The sequence below is a fragment of the Aythya fuligula genome, chromosome 8 (assembly GCF_009819795.1).
Source record: "Aythya fuligula isolate bAytFul2 chromosome 8, bAytFul2.pri, whole genome shotgun sequence".
NCBI lineage: Eukaryota > Metazoa > Chordata > Aves > Anseriformes > Anatidae > Aythya > Aythya fuligula.
The window spans coordinates 26,769,990-26,794,424 of NC_045566.1; the positions used below are offsets into that span (position 1 = coordinate 26,769,990).

Below are 24,435 nucleotides of genomic sequence, written 5' to 3' on the forward strand. Positions count from 1 at the left end.
TCATAGAAAATAGGGAAAATGTTCATAGAAATATCTGTTTGTGGTTCAGTTTTTGAAACATTTTGCTCTGTAAAGCTTTTCCCTCTGCCTCACCTAGGTTACATACCTTATCCTGGTTATGTTTGGCCTTGTTAACTTTTTAATTTAACTTGTGGCTTTTTTTATGAAAAGTGTAAATGGAAGTTTTTACCGACTGCTTCTAGATAAGTTAGGTTCTCATAATCTGTGTTAGTATCCTCTCTGAACTGAATAGTCTTAATTTATCATCTCTTCATAAGTGGAACTTTTTCCATACTGCAAACCATTTTCATTATTATTCCTCTTATTACTAGACCTTTATTTGCAAAGAGATGATTAGAATTAAAAAAAAAAAAAAAAAAAAAAAAAAAGCCCAAAACAGAAAATATCGGTGGGCTTCATAAAGGCATTTGCAGAGCATTTTCTTCTGTACTGTTTTTCCTTTTTTAATACAGTTGAACATTGCTCTTTTTAGACCACTGAGCAGATGTTTCTGCTAAGCTTTCTGAAATTATACTTAGAACACCCCATGAGTAGATTAAAACTTTTTGTATTTTATTCCAAGTCAGTTTTTGAAAATTCAAAAGGCAGACATGCAAAGACAGATGAAGCCTTTAGAATGACAAATCTAATAAGTGTCAGATTAGGATGATAAATTTACGAGAGAAACACTGACAAAATCTGAAGATAAATTGCTGTATTTCATGCTATACCATATTCAAAAACATATGCCAGTTCTTCAGATGTTTTGCTTCAAAGAAGGCTAGTTCATCAGACTAAGAAGTTGCAGTGATAAAAGATACAGACTTAATCAGTTGAATTAATAAATAGAATGAGATGTCTGCATTTAGTCCTTGTTTTTTATTGTTATTGTTCCTGTCTATGTTGTGCTAAACGTTCAGTGGTGATTGAAGTTTTCTGTGCTCACTTCTGTCTTTTGTTTCGCTTCAAATATTTTCATATATTTATGCATTATCACTTCATTTTTCTGTGACTTGAAATTCTCCATTATTCCTCTGTGTTGCTGATGTTCAGGTGAACTCCTTCAGGCTGCACAGACTTGGATAGAAGGCTCTATGAAGCCATTATCCTTAAACATAAGGATTAGGAAATGGATGCATGTATTTCTTTTACAAGGTCATTTATATAGGCACATGTGCTATGTTTTATCTCCAGTGGCTGACATAGAGATCTCCTGGTTTCTCAATGGCACTCCTATGCCTTATTTCAAGGCAGAGTACAATTCGTACATGGTGATGCTCCCCCCCCAGTTGGAAGGGTTTATATTTGGTAATCGTTAAGAGTGGGACCACTGTTAACTAAGCATCAGTAAAGGCACACATTTATCAGTTCATAGGCACACTATAAAAGGCACACTTTATATCACATATCCCAGAAAATAGTGCAGAACTTCAGTCCATTTCCTAGTCTAAAACAGCAGAATTAACAGTCCACATCCATTGCCAGACTGGAATTTTACCAACTTCATCCAATTATATTGAATTAAGTATTCTCAAGCAAATGTTTGCTGGTTACACAGGCTATTGAATATTTCAATTAGATGAACCTCCAGTGATGGATCTAGAATCTGAAAGTATTTGAATATTTTAAATACAGTGCCAAACCATGAAATTCTCATTCTACCTCTGTTCCTAGGGAATGCTAGAAGCATCTGTCATCAGGGCATAAATCGATCAGAAAAACATTAACTGGGCATTTTTATATTAACTTTTAGTTATTGCATGCATGATTTTTTTTTTTTCTCCTTCGGACTATTCCATTTGAAACCCCCCTGCTTTTCCCTAGGTGGAGAAGTATTTCTTCAAACGTATGAAGAAAGTTTAAGAAAATATTACCATACGAATGGGTTAATTGTGGGGCTGCTTTCATATGCTAATGTGCATGCCCAATAATACAGTCCATATTGTTGATGTAACAATTTCTTGCTACAGCATGTTAGAGAGTATTTATAAAAAACATGCATTTTTGACATCTAAAAGGAAAACAGCAGCTTTCCCTGTTTACCTTGTTGCTGGCTTGATCAACAGTTGCAAAATTGCTGGCTATTCTCCAAACCTACCATGTCAACAGCATTGATGAGTAAATGTTCAAGTCCCAGAATGTTCACTGGAGTTATGCCACTTGTTTAACTGCAACAAAGGTTGAGCTGTATTATTTAACTAACCGTCTGACTGAACAAAAGTCGCTTATGGGGCTTGGTATGTTGTGCAGAGGCCAACACCATGGTATTTCTATGTTACTATTTGCTTTTCTTCTGATTATTCAATGTCTGGCTAAGTGACTGGAAAGCTGCAGGTAGTCCCACAGCTCTTTTAAGGTGGTTTACTTTATAGTTCCTACTTATAAAATATTTTTTAGAAAAAATATTTAGAATAGTAAGTTGAATAATTTACTACATTTTATATTTAATGTGATTAATTTGTTTACTCTCCATTGCGTTATCATGCAAATCCAGCAGCTCCGTTGCATCCCGGAGGAGAGTGGCCTAAACCTGTTTTCTGATCTGAGTTTTCTTACTTATTGAGGCCAGCTGTTGTTCCTGTTGTTTTTGAACTAAAATGCGATTACCAAATTTGACCCAGTAGTATCATGGCTTCACTGAATAAACAAAACCCAAAAATTGTGATGAACCGTGGTAGTAGAAGTACCTTGCTGTCGTAACTAAGAACTCGCTTGCTCCTTAACTTCATAGGTATGTTGGTGATGAGCAGAAACTTGAATTCAAGTTGTCACATGTAAAATATCTACTGGTGGATATCCTCAAACATTTATTTTCCACCTTCAGTATTGAAGTAGATAGAAATTTATTTTTATTTTTTTGCTCTTGTGCTAATGGAACGTTGTGGAAAAAAAAATTGAACTCCTGATGAAGCAATTGACATAATTCAGTACAAAATGCCCTGAACTACAGGAATATTGAAATAAGACAAGCATAAACCTTAATTTTTAATAGGTCTTTATATGGAAATAGATACATATATTTTTTGCATGTTAATAGTGAAATAACTAATCACATTGCAGTCTGTCAGTGTTGGCTACGTTTTGGGCTTTTTAAGGGTTAATGTGAAGTGGAGACGGCTTAAAGAAAGTGCTCTTCTTGGAGTTGCTATTGTTTTTTTCTGAGTTTGAATTTGTCCATTAGGCTTTAATGACAAATGCCCTCCTGGCCTTGGTTAATGGAGCAGTTTACTTTTTTAACCTGTGTACCAAAACAAAAACCCCATACACTTCTCATGAAACTCATTTTATGCAAATTATTGGGTTTATTTATAACCTTCCTATGTAGTGATTCCTTGAATATTGATACTGGAAGTTAATGAGTTTCTTAATTATTCATTGTGAAGAGTGTTTGGATGCTGAAATCGTCAAATGGAGCTCATTCATGTAGTTGTTTGGGATATTTGCTAGAGTGGGAGAAAACCCACAACTCAACAGCAACTATTAAGAGTCAGATTGATTGATTCCTGTTGGAGGATAGAAAGACATGTCCGTTTCTGCCTTGTGATAAGAGATCTTCAGACCTAAATAAGGTCATTCTTAACAAAACAGACCCCTTGAGTCTGGGTTTGAAGTTCGTTTTTTTCCCCTCTGAAACTACTTACCAAAATCACTTTACTTTGAAGTCATACATAACACTGAGATGAAACATTAAAAAGGGTGATTTTATTTAGATTTTGGCAAAATTTCTGAAAGGCATATGAAACTGTGAAAGTAAACACCAAAATTGAATTGATTTCAGCAGCACTTAGGCAACTAATTCCCTCAGGCTCCTTTGAAAACCTCCATACCTGCATTTCCTCCTTTGGGACTGGCTTATATTTCTTCTGTTTGCTTGCTGCTCAAATGCAAATTAACACTTTTGGAAAGGGTATAATGATGATAATATTTTCTGAGAATGATGGGAAGATGCATCTTTGGCATATGGTATGAGAAGAAACAATGACTAAAATGATACGTGAGAAGTTCTGTTGGTGGTAAATAGGCTGGGCCTCGCGTGCCTGGCCCTGAGTCCCCAGCCAGCATGCTGGGTCTTGGCATGCCTGCTTATCTTTGCATAAAATGCTAGAAAGCCAAAAGTTTTTTTTCCCACACTTTACTGGTTCATGTAATTTTTTTTTTTTTTTTTTTGGTGGAACAAAATCAGCCTGTAGTTAAACCTTTTTATTTGATTTATTGCAAATGTTGGCTCACTGAGTACAAAAAATTACAGTAAAAGTGTTCAAATGTGACAAACTAAAAACTGGGCATGGGTAGTTTGTACTCTTCCTCAGCAGCATGTGTAGTCCTAGAGAACACGCACAGGTAAATACAGTTGTCCTTTGATAAGGCACTTGAACCATAGCCATCTAGTGTACACGGAAGTATTGGTTATCAGATTAGACACAAAGACAAAATACATATAAAAACTTTTATTGTCTCTGTAGTTACGTCTGGTGTTCTGTGTGTGCAAGTATTACTGTCTTGATGCCATCTGATCACCCACAAGACTATGTTTTTTAATATCATTTTTAAGCAGTATAAGAAATGCATAGCAAAAAAGCACATAAAAACCCACAGGCTTTAAATTCCACTGCATACTAATGCAAGGGTAAACCGAAGTACGAGAAATGTAGAAAATGTTTCAGCTGAAGATACATATCTTATCTTGCTACAACTCTGCATACTCTGAAAAGACAGGTGAGAAGAGGTGCAAACGCTATGTGCAATGAAGAGCAGTACCTTTCAATTCCCAACAAGCTGATACTTAGCAAGTGCGCTCGGGAGGTTGGAAAAGTTTGTGCAGGGTGTTGGATCAGGCTGTCCTGTACCTGCGGGCAGCTGGCGGGTGCGAGCCCTGTGCAATGAGCCAATGAGCGAGGCGAGCACGGCGCTGCCCGGGCGTGCTGCAGGTCTCAGGTAGCGCAGGGCGCAGCGGTGCTTCTCGGCATGCAGCACAGCACGGGCTGAGGAAGCTACATAAGCAGCATAAACTCACAGTTGACAATAATGCCAATTTTTACTTACCTTTCAGAGCACGGGAACCTGAAACATGAGGTAAGGATTTGTTTTCGTGTGATTTTTTGCATTGTTGATGACATTTACTTTGTGCATGTGCTGTTGGAACATATATGCTTTCTTCTGCATTTACTAACATATTTCTTTAGAATGGTGGAAAGTACTTATTAAATACAAATGTACTGTGCTCCAAGTGTGTGTCAAGTTTCAGTTGATATTGCTTAATGCTGAGAACTGGAAGGGGTGGAGATATGGTTTTTTTTTTTTTGTTTTGTTTTTTTTTAAAGTTCCAGAAAAACAAAACAAAACACACAAAAAAACAACTTTTACCTCACAACTGATGTCTAGTTTTTCAGTGTTGCTAGACCAAACTTGGCAGTGGAATTAAGTCTATTTTTTTTTTTTAAACAGTAGCCAGTCCTGCGGCAGTGAAGTGCTAGTGTCCAAGTCTGCTTCTCCACAGACCTCTGGGCAGTGAAGAACAGGCAGGGCAATTTTTGCCTCTTTATTTAAACGTGTTTGTCAGAGTTATTCAGTGGCTGTGGAATTTATGTCATCTTGAGAGAACATTAAAATGGACACAGTGGTATATGTAGCGTACCTCAACTTAAATTCAAGAACGCTGCTAGTTTTACTGGGTTATGTTCTTGCCGGTACTTGTACCTCTCCACTGAAGCACAGAAGGGTGTAGCAGTTACTTTGTGTCAGCCAATTCTGACAAAAGAAAGGCAGCACTGTAAGTCTTAGGGTATAAGAGTTCCTAGCATCTATTTTACATCAGAAGTTTATGGTAATTTAACTGCTTAAGTGACACACTGGTTATGAACAATGTATGAGGATGCGTGTTCTTTTTCTCCATTAACGCTGGTGTTTTGGTGCTATCTCTAAGATCAGTAACGGAATTGAAAGGATGTTATGGCTGACGTGACTGGCGCAGAAGGGTTCATGGTTGGTCACACACAGGGCTGACTCCCCTCATGCCCGCCTACGCTCGAGCTGCTGCAGCGTTGCTGGGGAGGGGAGCCCCGGCACCTGGCACATTTAGGGGCTGGGGGGCTGCAGCAGGCCAGGGGCTGCAGCGAGCACCAGCCTTTACAGCTGGACTTGCTGGGGTTCCTGGGGTCTGTCAGGGTGAGGACAGCATGGCCAGGAGGAGCCCGGAGTGAGGAGAGCTGGGGCTGTGTTACCACAAGAGCCAGTGCTTGCGGCCCTGCAGCCTGCCTGCATGCCCCGAAATGGCTGCCGCCTGCCTCACGGTTCCCTCAGCCGGTGTCTTGCCAGCTGTACTTCCAGCCACCTGCTGCCATGTCTTTAATGTTGCTGTCTAGAGATGCCTGCTAAGTAAGGACACTTTTAAATATGAAAATTACGGCATGGTCTGTTAGCTTAAGTCTCCTGGTACTGCAGCTGACAGACAGCACTGGGAAGCCATGAACAGATTGCTTACTGCACCTTGTGGGCCATGTTGCCAAGTATGTAAAGCTAAATAAGGTGAACACAGGTGGCCAGATGAAGAAAATATGTATACTAATTGTAGCCAAGCCCCCGAGGCCCAAAGCTTCTCACCCCCAGCATGATTCTGAAATCTCTTCTTTTGTGAAAAGAGACAGCTTCCTTTCGAGAGCTATTGATTTGGTATTGGCTATTGATTTGAGCCAAAATGTTTGAATTACTTTCATTCTTAAATAAGAATGTTTAATTTTTCAACAAGAGGTAATTTAAGTATAAGTTAGAATTCATGATTCTGGGACAGATGGATTTTTTTCCTACCAGTAATTAAGTTTGTTGGTACTGCAACTTATTTAAGGGTATAGAGCATCATTTTCTATCTGGTGCTTTGGTATGTTTGACTTGTGTTGTCACATAATTACTGTATTTTTTCAGTTCAGTTAAATACATCTTCCTTTGCATTTGCTTTTTCTCTTTACCTCTCAGGTGCAAATCTGCATTTATCCTGAAAAATAATGCTGCCTCAATTTCTAAAAAGTGGAGTCAGATGACTGAGCCATTTATTTATTTATTTTTTTTAACTTTACCTTCACTTCTTGTAGCAGCAATTCACAATTTTCTTCTTTCTACTGCAGCTGAAAAAAAAAGTGCATCCTTTCTTTGATTAGAATGTAAGGTATAGGCCAAAAGACCAAATAAGTCCCAAGACTCAAGAGTCTGAAAGCTGTTTTTAAATCAAGCTTTTCCTTTTTACCAGCTTGCTATAGGGCTTAGTAATTTGGTTGTGCCTCAGGTTACTGCTTTCTGGCTCACCTTGGTTGTGCATCCTGCATCAGCTTATATCAACTGCAAGTAAATCGGAGCAACCTAATTGTTCCCTTTGTTATGCAATGTGCTTTCCCCTGCTTGGTTTGATTAAAAAAATAAATAAAAATGCATGAACCTCCATGCAAGCTAGCAGTTAAAACAAGGTTGCAAAAGCAGATAGTAGTTCATAGATGTGTCTTATTTCACAGTGATGTTTTCAGGGACCCATATTATATGTCCTGGAGAATAAATTATATAGAAAAACAAAACACACAAAAACAAAACAACAGCAATAACAACATCAAAAAATCAACCTCATCATTAAAAAAAAAAGTCTTATTCTTGTTAGTGTTTCTGCTTTTATGCAGCTCTACTTAACCAAATTTAAAAGAAAGAGGGAGTGGAGTTACTAAACACGTTTAAGTACTTGCCCAGAAAATTAAGAATTTTCTAGGAAATTCCACATACCTGAAGTACAGAGTAGAAATGGTGAAAGTTTCTACCTTATTAAAGCAAGACAAGAGGAGAAGCAGCCTCACGACTACTGTGTTTGTGGACGTTATCTGGGTCAGATGTTACCAAACTGTGTATTTTTCTATTATCATATTTGTAAATGATTTTTTTTTAAAGTGCTTAGTATCCAAGAAATTGATATATGAATAAACCCTCTGTGGACTAAGAATCTTCTGAGCATCGTGTCAGGAAAAAATAGGATGTATGAATAAACTTTCTGTATTGCTAAGAATAATTTTCAAAGTATGATATTTCTACCAGATAAAGATAATTGTGGTGATGGTGGTGGGGGGAAATAACTTAAGATAACCATCTTTGCCTAGTAGATTGTGGGAATGAAAGGAGTTTAATATGCCTTCATGAAAACAAGTTTATTCATATCCTTAATTTGTGTTTTTGCTATTTAGAAACGAACAAATGGAATTAGAAGAAACTCCAGACACGTGGACCCAGGTTTGTGTCATGGCTTTTTAATAGTTAAACATTAAATAAAAAGAGCAAGAAAACTGTAACTCACTTCATCAAGTTGCATTATGATTGCTATTGTAGTGTATGCAATGTTGACAACCTGCTTCATTGCTAAAGTGAAGGTATAAAGCAATTTCTGGGTTAGCGATTTCAAAGATCTGGCCTATTTTTTTCTTGTTTTCTTGAAGCAGTGCTGCACTTCTGCCTGAACAATGAAATGCCTCTGGGCTTTTGGTTAACTTGACACACCTACTGTACTCTGCAATTAAAAGAAGTGATGAAAAGGAGACAGTTGCTTACAAAGCTTGGGTTCTGATCTGCAGAGTTGTGGGTATTCTCAGCTCTTTACTGTATTGGTGCTCAGTGTTTAGCTCTATTGAATATGAGTTGCTCTTCTAAAAGACATAAACCAATTGTAGTTTAATGTAGAATTTAAGTGATTTTAGTTTTTGTTAGTATAGAATAGATATTTTTGTGTAATCATGGCAGCAGCAACCCTTAAGAAAATTAAATGCTTGCTTATAGATTGTGTACTCAAGCGGGTGAATGTTTCCTCTGGAGACCCATTATGTGCCTGAATGAAATACGCAATGTTTTTTGGTGTAACTGTGTGATGTTTTCAGTATCATTTTTTTTACAGTAATTACATTTTTGTCCTTTATAGGTTTCTTGTATAGTGTAATTACAGGAGATTTGTTATGCAGATACTATTTGGAAAGAACCTAAGCTGTAGATTATTAAAGATTTCTGGGTCTGGACACTTGAGAATAGTTGAGTCAAATATTAAACAGAACGGCAACTTGATAACACATTATAGCCTGGCAGAGCTAAGCAGTTTTGAAAAAGTAAGAATGCTACTTGTGCCACCAGCATTGCAGCTGCCTTGGCTTGGGAAGTCTAAATGTTCTAACTAGCTGAATCAGACCACACCTTTCTTACGCATGTACCTTTGAGGTGTTTTGGACTGTGTATTGTCACTTTGTTCCCTCTAGTTTAAAAAAAAAAGCAAAAAACCAAAAACTTCATGATGCCCCTAAATTGTTCTTCGTGTTATTGGGTGCTCACTTTTTCTTCTTTAAGAATTTCAACAAACAGCTCTAAAACTTAGTGTTTCCTCTGCTGGCTATACTAACAATATCATGAAATCAACAAAATAATTTGGAAGAAGATGAAAACACTTGTTCCAAATGGGACTGAGTTCTTTAATTCAGTCATATATAGTGCTGTCAACTACAGTGTATGCTTGCAGAATCGTCCGTACAGGTCTAGATCTTTAAACATGTCTAATATTAGGCTTTGAAAAGGTTAGGTAATTTTGTCTTTGAGAAGTTTTCAAATATACTGGCGGTTTTACTTCTTGTTGAAGTCTGGTAGAAATATTTACATGATCTTTATATACAAAGATACTTTTTAATTAGCTTTTATTGAAGACTAAGTACCATTCAAATCACTGGGGTCATTGAATTAAACAGATTCTTAAGAGCTTTATGAAACTAATGTCTAAATAATGCCTCCCTGTCCCTTTACCTGTACAGAATAGTACTGTGAGTTCCTGAGGGTAGTCTTAATGAGTAAAGTTCTTGGTCCCGAGTTTATTTCTGAAAGCCCATAGAAATGCAGAACATGTGCATTGTTTACTTCATTTAGAGATACTATTGCAGAAGACTATTACAGAATTGCTTCTGACATTATTAATTTTTAATGAAAAAAATTACATACTAACACTCCATATGTATACTTTGACAGTTTTCAAATTAAGTGAACTTTTTAATTTGTATTCTGTCAGCATATGTGTTCTGAGTCCTGCTGTAACTTGGTAGAGATAACAGACATTAATGTCTTGGGTAATCTCTTGGCAACTCCTTTGAATATTCTAAATAATACTGCTCATCAGATATCATGTTGTCTTGAGAGACAGAAGGTGCCATCCAGAGAGCAGCACTCTTAAAAGATCAGTTATTTTGGGCATACATTGCTGCATAGACCCTAAGATCTTTTCAAGACAACTGTCACATAAATCTCTGGAAATCATAGCACCATGGTGATCTTCTTGCTGAGAGCAGTAGTCAGTTATAGATACTGTTTAAGGTCTTAATGTACTGCCTTATTGTTGTTGTTACCGTTTCATATATATTTAAAGAGAAAAGTTTGTTGCCTGGACTGGTGTCTGTGTAAGAGGTCTAACATGCTGCTGCTAACCATATTTCATGTCAATGCTATTGAAGCATCGGTACTAATTTAGGAAAGCAGACATTTGCTGTGAATCAATTGCAGGCACCTGCAGTGCCTTAATATGATGGAGTTTATCAGCAGTAAATAAAATTACTGTGGGCAGCAAGTATTTAATACAATCTTTTCAGCATCGTGTTCTTGCCTAGTGTCTTTGACTAGTTTAGTAATGAATAATGAATGCAAGGAGGCTTGGCATAGTCAAGTGTGTGTGTTATGGTTGTCTTTTTAGCTTTGTTACAGACAAATTCAACTTCTACTGACACCATTTAGCCCTGAATGGAGGGGAAAAAAATTGAGAAGTACTGTGAGTGAAGATAGTCTAAAAGAAGCAGTTGTTAATATGAGGGTAGTGGGTTAAAATAGCTTCTGCTGATAGTTTCAACTAACTAGCTGAAGTACCCTAAAAGCAGTAAATTGTTCATGGCTGTATCATTTTTTTTTGATGTTTGGTTATAAGTGGCAGTTTCCTCTTTGAGATTTGCTTTTTCTTCTTCTTTGTGTTGGGTAATAAGGAAACATAGAAAGAAAAGTGATTAATAATGAGAAAGCACAGAATTTCCTGGGAAATGAAAAAGGTGTGAGAAAAGAAATAAGTGCAGAAACAGTGCTGATAGATATTTTCTTTTGCTTTCTAATTTGTTCTCTGTCTCTTCTGTATGGCATGTGTTGTGACTTCACCATGTGGTCCATTTGTACATGCCCATCTGAACAGGTCCATCTACATTTTAGGGGAGCCAGATTTTGGAGAGACTTCCTTTGGATTAATTGGCAGATAATAAAAGCCAATGAGTGAATGAACCTGTAAATGCATCTGCATCTCTAAAACTAGGAAGAACTTAGTCCTGCATTTGCATTTTACTGTGGAACTACACAATTCTGCATAAATACGTTTGAGAAGTGATTAGATTGATGTCAGATTTTGCCTGGAATAGGCGTGTGGAATGATAATTATATATAAGGTTTTCCTAATGTAAGGGGTCTCATGAAAGCTTCTGTATATGTTTAATTTTAAGCATGTGATTTGCACTGCTGACCTGAATGACAAATGGACCATTCATATGTATATTCATAAGCATAAATCTAAGGTTTTGTGTGTTTTTCTTGAGAAGGATGATGCAACCTGGCATGTTTTTAATAGCAATCATTTTGTATGCATTTTAATAAGAGCAGATTTTTTTCTCAGCTATTGAAATAATATACTGTATGTTTGCTGTCTTTTTATTTTTAAGGGTGTAAAGAGTCTAAATATAATAGGTTCACAGTTTGTTGATTTTAAAACTAGTTTTACCCTAAACACTTGTGCTAATATAAACATTGGAACTTTAATCTCTAAAAGTGTGAAAGCATATTTCATATCAGAAGGATAAACGTGGTAAAAATAGAACGCTATAGAAGCCTTGTACTCAAGATTCAGTGCAGATTAAACTCAAAATCTGATCTGTGCAAGAATGTCATTGAGCATGTTCTGACATCCTAAATAGCTAATTTCTTTGTAAGCATGGATTAAAACGTAGAAAACCTCAGTTCTGAACTAAGGGACAGAAGCAGCAGGCCTCTTGACTTGAAATAAGCTGAAATACTGACTGAATCTTGTGGGGTGGAGACTGTGTTAACAAGTAATATATGCAAGGACATGTATATTGCTGTTGGGTGAAGCTGGTGTTCAGTCTGAGAGTTCAAAGTTCAAGCAGTAATTTTAAAAAGGGGTATTTATATTTCTGGTTGGTGTCTGGTCTGTACTTGCTTTGTGAAGCAATCCTTTATTATTGATTTTACACAGATCATAATGAAAAGAATCTGAAGGGAATAGCTGGGTTTATGGCCTAGAGCATATATATTATACAAACAAAAAAAATACAGCAAGCAGTACAGCAGTGGAGATTTTAATTAGCTGTGGTGGGAAGTGAGCTACTGTGTGCCTCGTACTTGGTTGCAGTTGGGTTGTGAAACCTTCTACCTAGGTTGTATCACTGTTATGTGTTTGATTACTAAACAGTGAAACAACATTCAGACATTTGTGTGTTGTGATAATGATTATATCTAGTCTTCATTGTAAAAAGCTAGTAGTAGAATACAGGTGGGTTAAATTTACTTCCTAGCTAAGAATATTGGATCATGAGATATTTCAACAAATTGTGATGCTGCGTGCTCTGTGACAGTCAAGTTTAACTCTGATTTTGGTTTCGGTGCCAGTCCAAGCATATGTCCAGCCTAAAGCAAAATCTGGTCCAAATTCAAGTGCCAGAATATCCCAACCTGCGGGTAATTCCTTGCCAAGCATGTAGCTGTTGCATACAAACCTACCCTTTTCAACTGATAATTTGAAGCAGATCTCTGATTTTCTGAAGAGCTATCCAGACAAGGCTTTGGTAGTCCTGATCGATTGTTGCCTTTCCTTTTTCAGCCCAAACACACAGAGAATATCCAGCTTCATAAATAAGAAAAATAGCCTTCTGCAACATTAAGCTCAGTGCTGAAAAATTAGTGCTCAGGAATTTATTTATTCTTCTCAGCAACGAGGGTAGTTCCCTGTGATCCTGGCCAGATCTCTCGTGGCCTGTTGCTGACTGACCATTAATATCATTTTTGAGGAGAGCAATTTATGCTGGTTTTAAGCCACAGAAAAAGGGCTCCCCAAACCACAAGCCAGCATTAAACAAGCCCCCAGTGTTGAGCTTTCTCATGAGCAAGTGAGGAGCTGACTGTAGTCACTAAAAGTATCACTGTATTACCGCTGTCTTCATCAAGATAGATTACACCAAGGCCGTGTTTGTCTTTACTACAGGAGTTCCTATGTATAGAGTCAAGAAATATATTGATAGGTACGAGGTGTTTGATAATGAAGGTTAACAATTATTCTCCCATCAATAGAATGTGGGCGTGGATACCAGCCCCCTTCTTAACAGTTCTTGCCTCTCCTTTCAGACTGAGCAGAGCAACCCATTACAGGCGATATGTTTCTGCATCTTCCTTCAGGACCTTACTCAGTCCTGCAGGCTTCTTTCTTTCTGTATTACACGTCTTCAAAAAGGTTGTGGGACGGTCTTCCTGACAGCGTAGGCTGAAGTGCTCCAGTGTACGTGAGACATTCTTTTCAGCTTTAGATATTGTGTACATTGAACATAAACGTGAGTTGTGATGGCTAGTTCAAGTACAGGTGTGTATGAAGGAGCAGCTGACTGTAAATGAACTCGGGGGAAGCCTGAAGGAATACTGAAGGAAAGATGTTTGAAAAAACTTGCTTTGGTGATGGAGTTGGTGGTTTGACAAGTCTGAGGTCTTTTGTACTGCTTACTGTTAAGAGAAACTGTAAGGTTCACGATACAGAAACATTTATTGCATCCTGTAACTGAGGAGGAGACTTGGACATTGCTGCATGCAGACCAGCCATGAGGACCTGTTTGCTAGGTCCTTTTGATTTAGCTTTGGAATTTCCATATTGTAGGTGAAAACATAGCTTAGATGGCTTATAAAAATAAAGGAAAAACAAGCAGCACACCAATAACTAGTTTAGACTTGAAGGAACTCAAACTTTTACTTCTCTGGGAGCTAGTGTCCAGTAACTAACAATTACGTCCAAGTATGTAGAGTTCTGCACGATTTCCCTAGAGATAATTCTGCAGTGTTTGCGGAGTGTCATATTGCCTGAGTTGCTAAAGACTTCTCTGAAATGCTCTATTGTAATGTAAGCTATAAAACCTAAAATGAACTTTGATTATATATATGTAAGATATGCTTAACTATTACGGGTGTTTTATTGGGTTTTGGATGCTTCTCCTTTCCATACGCAGCACCCAAACGTTTTGTTCAAGGTGCATTAAAGTGCACAGTGTGTGTCTCTAGGAATCTGTGTGAACCAGAGCCTCAGGTAAGGACGGGTTAAGCAGGGCAGCCAGGAGCTCTCTTGCTGCAGAAGAAGGGCTCCATGCTCCAGGAAGGCAGGCAGGCAGTGTTTCTTGCCAACACAAGTGTAATTCTGCAAGTTCTGGAGTGGTTCAAGGAGTTGGGTTGCAGCTGTAATTTGAGCAACTCTTAGTGTTGACGGCTGTGTTTTGACATGTTCTGCATCATGCGGCTGGGACAGCATGGGGGGTTCAACACCAGATTGAGCTCATTTCCTTGAGGTCACCAGATTCGTAGGAGCAGTTGAGGGGACAGCCCCCTGCAGGTGCATCTCAGCAGCAGTGAATGCAGAGGTTCCCTGAACTCTGACTTCATTTGTGAGATCGAATTAAGTCTTTATGCCACATCTTAAAGAAGGTATCTTACGTTTGGGTGCTCTGCCTTCGTGCTGCAGCACTAATGCCATTTGCTGAGCTATTGTTGTTTCCCAAGATAATGTATTCATCTCTGTTGTGATACAAGAAAGAACACGTCTAATGTTTTGCACCAAGAAATTTTCCACTAATGCATTTCTGGGAGGTGAAGTAGAGTTTTGTCTTCCAATGAAGCATTTCAAATGCAGTTTAATGAATTTTATTTGGGTTGTTATATTTTAAATTGAAATGATTTTTACATTCCTGTTGGGGCAAGGTATTTTGAAAGGTGCCTGTCCCTTTGGCATCTCAGCAGTGTGCTAACATTCAGAGAAGAACATAGCCTTTAGCCTTTTCTTTTAATTAAACATCAGAAGACCCAGATGCCAAAGGGTGAAATATATTTATTTTTTGAACTCTTTCATCCTTGCCCAGTTGGATTGCAAGATGAGTATGTAGTTGAGTAATTTAGGCTCTTTTGTCTTATTGGATGTGTTTTGGGGACAGTCTCTAGATCTTGAGCAACTAACACTTTATTTTTCTCTTGAGTAATATGGTGCTTCGTACATGCTGAGCATGTATAAATATAACTTTTAAAGTGAGGTCAGTTAACAACTCTATAGCATCGTTTTTTCTACATAAGGAACTATCAGCTTGGAGCGTTCTGGGAAAAATGTCACTGTGTGGAGGGAGCTGGCAGGCCCAGAAGATAAGATTGGGATGAAAGTGGACAAAACAGGCATTGTATGATCAGTAAAACCAAAATGATACTGTTTTGCATTTTAATAAACAATACAGCAGAATTTTAAAAAAGTAAAAATAAGAGGGGAAAAGACGTGTGCAGACCTGAAGTTGCCTTTAGTTACCATGGCAAGTAGAAAGGAATTGCACAGTATTTTGCTAATGTTTATTGGGACTTGTAAATCTCTTATTCATCCTCAAGAGAAATACTGCGTTTACCCATGTATTTCCATATCTGATTTTAATCTTCAGGGTACTGTTGTTCTCAGAAGGCAAAACAAAGTAAGGCAATGATTGATTAAAAATAGTCAAAAGTTACTGAATTTTAACATACTCTAAAGCATATGGTTTCTTTTTTTGTGGCTCGCTCATTTAACTAAATCAGTATTTGATCGCTACTTCAAAGTAATTCTCACACAAAGAATTTGGGAAACAGTGTAAAACTAAAAGCATCCATCCCATGGGAGAAAAAAGATTGCTGAAAATTCACAGAAGAGAGGCTCACAGAACTGCCTCAGCCTTCTGCCTAAGGAAGATTTTGCAGCTTGGTAGAAGGGGCCAGAGGCAAGACCCTGAGAAACTGATGTAGCTCTTCAGAAGAGTTTTTAATCTGCTCACCTCTTTGAGCTTCCAAGAGAAGAGAACAATGAGGCCGAGCTGGGCTGCGGGCCAAGCTTGCCCAGGTTCGATTCTTGAATGGTAACCAATTAAATGGATGCTTAGGGATAGAATATGGAGTGAGATGTTGTGGTAGTTTCCCCTTGGTAGCTTTTGGTTTTGTTTCTTAGCTCTTAAGAAAAATATGTAGAAACTCTTGTTTTTCTCTTTTTGAGCCAATCTAAAGTCTTGATATTCACAGCATCCTTTCACTATTAGTATCGTAATTAGTCGTGTGAATAAAGTAGTTGTTTTAAAGCTGCTGACTGTTACTACTATTACTGACTTGGTTTAAAAAAAAAAAAAAGAGAAAGTGAATAGTAATTGGATATTTTCTCTTTTCACGCTGTGCCACTCTTGAGTTATGTCTGTCATATCCCTTCTAGTCATCTCTTCCATCCCTTATCTGCTTAATTATTCTGATACAGAAACTTTTTGGTTTCTGACCATACTTTTTGCTTGTCTGCATGCTCATAGATCCAAGAATGATCTTTGTCACCAAAACTGCATGCATCCTATTGTACAGACACTTCAGTTCATGAAATCTCCATTTCTTTCTAAGTAGCGTTCTTCTCGAAGAAACAATTTTGCATCTTCTGCAAGCCTTATTAACCCACTATTTACTCAATTTCAATAATGCTTATCGATTTTTTGAACAATAAAAACCAAGTATTCATAAGGGGAAGACCTTCTTGGAAACGTATTTCAGAAAAAAAAAACACTACAATCTTCTACATCCTATGCTTTTGGTGCTTCTTTTTCTGTGGGAGCTGTCTCATGATGAAAACTGGAGGAGAGTCTGATAGTGAATCCTGTTAAAAGTGCTTTGCTGATCTTTTAGCATATCTATCACCTTGATGCTCATGTTTGTTGTCTGCTTCTAAAGTATGTGCCCCATTTTTCTTCATTGTTTTATTTGTTGCGTTAGTTATCTACGCTTATCTATATATTTGCAAATTGTGGTTTAGTAGTAGACTTTACCAGGTTGCCTGGTACAAACATGAGATATTCATATGAGGGCATCTACTGATATCAACTGAATTGCTGTAAAGCACTGCTTTCACACTCAAAGTCATTTATTTCTCTGGTACTGAGGCTGTTTTAAGAAATAGGTTACAGATCGTGATTAACAATTCAGCAATTTCATATTTGAATTCATTTAGCACTGAAGAGTCATTCCTAGTAGTGACAGTAGAAAAGTGATCTGATTTTTTTTTTTAGTGGAATCAATTAGTTCAACTCTCTTGTTTTAATTCTTTGATGTTGTTCATCCAGGAAAAAAAAGGTAAAGTAACTTTATAAGGAATTCGAAGAAAGTACTTGAGTTCAGCTCTCTTTACTGCTCTTGCTGACCTGCAAATAAACAGAAGACTTGTTCAGTCTTGCACTATTCATAGCTTGCATTTCTTAATCTATAGTGCGTAACAAGGAATTAAATAGTAACTTTATTATCTGGTACCTTGAAAACTGCCCTGGTTCATAACCTTAGAGGTTATTCTTTAACCAACTCACTTGGAGTGGCAGATGTGGGGAGAGGAGAGAACATGAAGCTCTGTCTTTTAGTTCACATGGTAAGCAGCATGTTTACTCTTCTTGGATTTTTTTTCCCCTTAATTGATTTTGACAGCAGCAAATCGTATGAATTATGAAACAGTAACAAAAGATGCAGATGTGGATCCCAGCTTTTCTTCCAGAGTAACGGGTCATCTCTGGCAATAGCAGTTGTCTTGCAAGTATCACTGGTAATTTTAGTAGAGTGAAATTTGCATAATGCCACTAAATCTTCTACAGTTTATTTTTTTCTCCTGTAAGATCCTACAATTTGCCTTAGAGTTTTCACCTTTTTTTTTTTTTTTTTTTTTTTTTTTTTTTCTTTATCACGGAGAGAAGAGGATAAATGGGGAGAGACTCAAAAGGATGAGTAAAAGAATTACGGAGATTTAAATCTGACTGCTCTTGGGTGTTTTACGCTGCTTTTGTTAGCTCTCTGTTTCTGATGCATTGACATACGTAGCTGTACGTAGCTCTGCACATGGCTCAGGCATCTGAGAAATACTGAGTGAGCAACTAAGCTCAAAGTGCTGATGCTGGGATTTAAATGCATAAAGGGCATTCATTGTCAGAGCATGATTATTGGGAGGAAGAACCAACTCCATGAGCTCTGCTGATGTCAGTTTGATCTCTGGTGGTTCTTCGATGTAACTACAGGCTGCTGCCACAAGGTGTGGTCTTCCTTCCCCACCTGGGTATTCCCTCACTCTATTTTTTTTTTAAATTATGATGGTTGTCTGGTTATAGGACTAAGTAGCTTCAGAAAGTTGTTGAAAACCTGGTCATGAGAGGAGGTGCTGGTGACGAGGGCATGATAAGTGATTTCCTCTGAGATTGGGTTGCTGAAGCAGTGCAGTCCTGTGGCTGCACATTTCGGGAGGGGGGTACAGCAGAAACGGTTCACACTGGCTTCTGTGGAACATTAACTCTCGTCCTTTGCTGCTTTGTGACACGATTTGTGTCCTAACAAATTTCCCAGCATTTGCTGGAGCACACAATCCATGTTCACGCTGCAAATAGAGCACAGGAGGTCTCTCACTCATGGCAAGATGTAGATGAGGGGTATACATGTGTTTTATTTTATATTCTTAAGTAGGAATTGGGAAGGAAAGAGGCCAAAAAGTCTTAAGATGTAGCCTGATTATTATGGCAAGACTGACATCTAGACAGAGGACTAGATGTGATTCCGATCTCTGCCTGTGATAATTTAGCAATAACAATTTATTTCAACAAAAAAGTGACCGTTGATCACTTTTGTGACTTTATTGTACACTTGGGTTTATATCTTTATGGGGAACACCCTTTTACTGCTTGTTTATTTATCGTGTGATCCATGTTCAAGTTAAGTACGTAAATGATAACAGAAAATCAAGCTATTTTTTAAACAATTTTTTCATTTGTACTGAAATTGCAAATAGTTTTCTTTGTTAAAAAGGGAGGGAGTTGGCAGAAATTAGGGCATCAGAGTTGGGTGTAGACTGTGATATGCCAGTCATGCCAGAAGAGAGAGGGTACTTTATAAACGAAGAGAGTGAGATGAAATAATATGTAGGACATGCATGTATGTACAGAGTTTGTTACATTCATTGGATACTTGAAACAAGGCCTGAGTTTGTGTACAGGTATGTCGACTGAATGAGGCCAGGGATACTACAAACGCACGGAGAAGCTGGGCATATCACAAAACACCATGCCCTTTGCACTTCTTCCAAGTTACTTGCACAGGCTGCTGGTGCTTCAAATGTGCAAAGTATGCAGGATAAAAATGAAATCACAAGTACGTACTGGGGATAAACAATTTCATCTACAGTGTGGTAACAGTGAAATCGTAATTCTTGACAGTGCTCGTCTATATAGAAGTTTCCATGCAAAGAATCTTTATTCTGTGCTGAGGTTTTTTTTGTATGTAGGGTAAGAGCTGCCGATTAAGAAGTGAAAGATACCTGCCACAAGAAGGGTAGAGGCTAACAAGAATAAATATTGCTTGAGGAGGAAGACCACAAGAGTGTTTAACTTGGAATGCTGAAGGATTACGCAGCATTATGAAGAGGGTGCGTGCAAGCGAGCTTAATCCGTCATTTGCTGGAACCTGCCTGCTTTGTCAGGCATCTGCCACTTCCTGCTCGTCTTATGTAATCAGTTAAAGCAACTCTTTTGCCAGAGAGTTTGTTTCTTGTAATTAGCAGAAACGGAGAGGAAGGTCTTTTATCTTAGAGTCAGATGCTATTAGTCAATACAGAGCACAAAAGAAATGTGGAAGATAATTTCTGTTTTTGCAGCGTCTGATGAATAAAATCTCAGCACATTTCCTGTAATGCATATTTTTAAGTTCTATTCGAGACCTGCGAAAGATGCTAGCTGGCTCAAGTCTGCCTTTTTATGGATTATAATATGTACAGTTACCACCTTGCTGTCCACTGATTACTTAAGTGTACAGATAGCACAGTCAGCAGGATGACTAATTCCATTTGTGCTGATTAGACTTGTTGAGAGGTAGGGTTGCCTCCCGTCATGCTGTGCTTTCAGGTACACTGCAAGAGAGATTGGACTATCGTACTGTTACTGCAGTGCATATATTTTTTAGAAAGCACAATTTTCTGTTGTTACTAAGCTCACCAACTTTTGTTCAAAATTAGTCGCTGAACGTGCTACAGCTTACTCAACAGAAAATGCTGAGGTCCTGTTCAAGGTTCAGGACATTTCACTGTATTAAATTTAGCTTACAAAGTTGGCTCTTGTTCTCCAGCCTTTTTCTTCTGACTCCTTGCCACAGGATTATCTGTGGGCCTGCAGAAGACAGTATGAAAAATCAGCTTGAGGTAATTATTTCTCCAAAGTCATGGATTATTACTATTTTTTTTTTTCCAAGATTTGTCCCTTTTTTTCAGAGGCTTTTGCTGCACACAGTCTCCTTCTGTCCGGGCACACCTTCATAGCTCGTCTATAGTATCTGCCCAGTGAAAGTTGTTCGCTCCTCAGGGCATAAACTTGTTGGAACAAATACACCTTTTAGAATGCCCTACCTGTCTTTGGGACCACATTAAAAGACATGGTAGTTAACTATGGCTAATCTTCATACCTTGTACCTTTATATAAAGCAGCACCTTACTTACCACTATTTTAAATTCATATGATAAAACTCTGGTTTGCTCAGTTTTTAAGAAAATAATGAGGATTCTTAATTTTGAAGCAATATTATTTTTAAAATTCATATTCCCGATTCACTCAGTAAATTACACTAAAATAAAATGTCATTTATTTGTCAACAGAAGCAAAACCAGTGTATTTTTGAAACCTGGTTGTTATTTGTTGATTCACATAACAATATTTTAGCACTAGGGCATTTCTAATGCTTGTTCAGAGTGCTGGGATAAGTTTCAATCTAGACAATTCCAAAATCCCTTACTCTGCCAAAGATACCTGCTTACATCACTGAAAGTAAGGACCAGTTGCCTGCAGAAGTTTTTGAAAAAAACAGGAGAGATTATACAAAACATTTGTTTGAAAGAAGACATGCCATGAAACAGAAAAGAAGTGTTCCAGTGAAAGAAAAGTAGTTTTCAGTCCAGTTTATCACAAAATAAATGTGATTATGACCCTTGTAAAGTTAGTGACCTTCCTAGCTCTCTGCCCCTTTCTTTCAGTGCAATCTTTTCAAAACTGTCTTTTTGGAAAGGATAAACTGCAGGCATCAAAGTTTTAAATAGTAAATGCAAATTTCTGGGTATAAATAATAAGCTGTGAAGGGCACAACCAGGTCTTCCAGAGCAGTGCACTGAAGTTTTCAGTGTCAGGCTTGAAGTACAACTGGAGTTTAGTGGAGAGGTCTCGTGTACTGGAGATGTTTGAAAATGGGATTCTTCATTGCTGCAGTTACACAGGGATGTACAAGACCTACGTGTGCGTGTCTGTCAAGGAATAAGGCAAAGCAAAGCATTAAGTTCAGCCTGGACTTGGCAGCCCCTACTGAGGGAGGAGTATCCATTGCAGTGAATGTCAATGCACCCGTGCTGCTGATGTTCCTAATGCTGCTCTCAGTGTCAGCATTAAAAAGAGCTATCCTCAAATATCTTTGCTGAAAAAAAACCACTACCAAAACCACTAGCTAACTAGCGCTGTTGTTCAGAGCGAGGGAAGATGTCTCTGTGCATTGTTCTTAAACCAAACTACTTCAATCTTAAATACTTCTACACAGATTTTTTTTTTTTTTTTTTTTTTACAAGTTGCACAGTTTCAATAATTCAATCATGTAACTTGAATAACACAGCTAGCCTCATTCCTTTTCCATGGAGGAAAATCTTGCTATGATCTGCAGTGTAACTCCAAGTTTTGTGTGGGTTTTCTCTGGAAATGGAGCTACAGCTGCTTACCGGGAGAATTCTTGCTGCTGCTCAGGTCTACAAAACCCGAAGAAGCAAAAGGACTTCCTAAGCTGTAGTGTTTTTCTGTTTCTGATCACAAGTTGTTGATCAGACTGTTAGCAGACAGATTTTTTCCTCCCACACAGCATCATTTTAATTGATGGTTGACCATTTTTGCAGAGGTCTTTGCCAAGAATACAGCTTACATACACAGCGTTAAAGAGGAATGGTGGAAAAAGTCTTTGAATAATTACAGGAAAGGAGATTTGATGAGCAGTAAAGGACTGGAGAGAAATCTTGAGTTGAGGAAGAAAATTTGTTGAGAACAGGTTAGAGAGCTTTGATCTCTTCGGTAGTTCTGTTTGTCCTGTGGGATGGCAGTCCTATCTCCTAAATCTCCTGTCTTGAAGTGAAAGAGAAATATGAACGTGGTTTGGAGTGTGTTACAAATTCGTCATCTGAATCATGAGGCAGTGAAGATTTCCTCCATCTCTGCTAGGGAGTTCTCTGTGGAAGGGAGTTCTGGCTGGGCTGCATAAGCAGAAATTTAAACAGTTGAGCAAGGCTCATGGCAACCATGAATTTTTTAAGAATCAGCCTTCTGAAGTCTTCTGACTTAAATTTGAGTGAAACAGCAAAACCATTGTTTGTGGTTAGTCATGTAAAAAACACGGAGTCTGTACTGAATGTTACTCAAAGACAAACTTGTACTCAGAAGACAAGCAGAAGTGAAACATTAAAAGCTGTCTTGGGTACCCCCAACGTTTCAGTCATCTTGCCTGGATGTAAGATTTATGTGCAACATCTAAAATTAGAACTTTAATTATGATGACATTCAAAAATAATGACTTAAGATGGGGAGAATAATAAGTTCAATTAAATTATCTTTTGAGGTATGTCTGTGTACTTATTCATTGAATTAATTTTGTCCAATAGTAATTATTTAAATTATTGCCTCTCTGAAAAGGGCACTTTAAAGACTGCGCTGGCATGTTCCATGTTCCACCAGTTCTGTAACTGGTCAGAAGTCACTCAGCCTAAAAGTAAAAAAGCAAACAAACAAACAAAAAAAACAACTGCAGCTATTGTCTTTCATGTCTTCAGCAGACAGCCCCGCAAGCTGCGTGGTGGTGTTGCTGTACTTGGGTCTTCTCCCCAGCTACGAAGTCTTTCTGGAAAGCTTTTCCCTTTGGCAGTAGCTGTATAATGCTGTTGACTTCCCCGGTTGCAGAAGTAGATGCCACTGATAAGGAATTAAGAAGCAATTCTCTCGATAAAATGCAAGAGAAAAATGCTTTTAATTCTGCAAGGCAGTCATTAGGAACAGGGATTTGAAGCAATGATTGACCTAAAGCTAGAGGGGCTGATTTGGAGGACGTACAGAGGACTTTGTTTTTATGTACTCCATGCTCAGAGTAGAACATCTCTCTAATTAGCTTTTCATAATAGTAGTGTTGAACCAAGATGTTGCCAAGAAAGATAGTAAAGGTTTGGTTTTTTGTATGTGTATAAAATCAACAAATTGTCATGGATGCTCAGTGTGTAAGTCTAACTCTGTCCACCTGCTCTTCACACTCCTGTCCCTAAGAACCCATCTATTTTCCTCTCTAAGTGATTTTTTAAGCTCCTTATTACTTTATTATCTGCAGTTATGCTTGATCTGAAATCTTCACAGCCTAACTTGACTGACTGCAGTATAAATGCTAATTTTGGATTCCTTTGCTTTTACTTAAATGTGGGGTTTACTTTGCCTGTCAGTCTTCGGTTTGTGCTGTTAATACATTTGCTACACTGTGGGTCACTGTTCAGATATTTAATCTGATGACACAACGAGGTGCTGCCATGAGTTGCTTTGCCCTTATTTCCTTGTTGAAGGGTGAAGGTGGCTGGAGATGTGTCTGCTCTGAGAACTGAGACAGTATTTCTTCTTGTCTTTGCTATGGGAGGCTTATCAATCACAGGATGTCAGTCTGCTCCTTGTCCTTGATGCACTGCCTGTTTTTTTTTTTTTTTTTCCAGCTATAAAAATAAGTAACAAAGGTTTGGAACAAGTTCCGAGTTTCCAAATAGACACCTAGCATGCTCTTTTGGGGAAAGAAAGAACAGAATCAGTGAGTCTTCACGTCGTTTCCTGTAAGAAAGGCAGCTCTCTTTGTGTTGAGGTTCTGCAGACATCAAGACGTGGCCCTGGCAGATGGTCCGAAATTCTTTCAAATTCAAAGCTTCTTGAAGTCAGGAGGCTTCCTTCAATTATGTTAGTGGCTTTTGGATCAGCTTATAAATACTTGGGAACTGGGATGCATTTTTCCTAGAGAAAAACCAAGTCTTTCTTCCTTCAAGACTCATGTTAACTCGGAGTGCATGTT

General features: G+C 38.0%; 1 protein-coding gene across 2 annotated transcripts in view; it reads left to right on the plus strand.

Moving 5' to 3' along the window:
• VAV3 (vav guanine nucleotide exchange factor 3) overlaps positions 1 to 24,435 on the plus strand; it is a 162,577-nt gene that overhangs the window by 100,323 nt on the left and 37,819 nt on the right. For both annotated transcript variants that reach the window (XM_032192464.1, XM_032192465.1), the window contains exons 18-19: positions 5,051 to 5,073; positions 8,211 to 8,256. In XM_032192464.1, the coding sequence (XP_032048355.1) occupies positions 5,051 to 5,073; positions 8,211 to 8,256 (69 nt within the window). The remainder of the gene's footprint in view (positions 1 to 5,050; positions 5,074 to 8,210; positions 8,257 to 24,435) is intronic.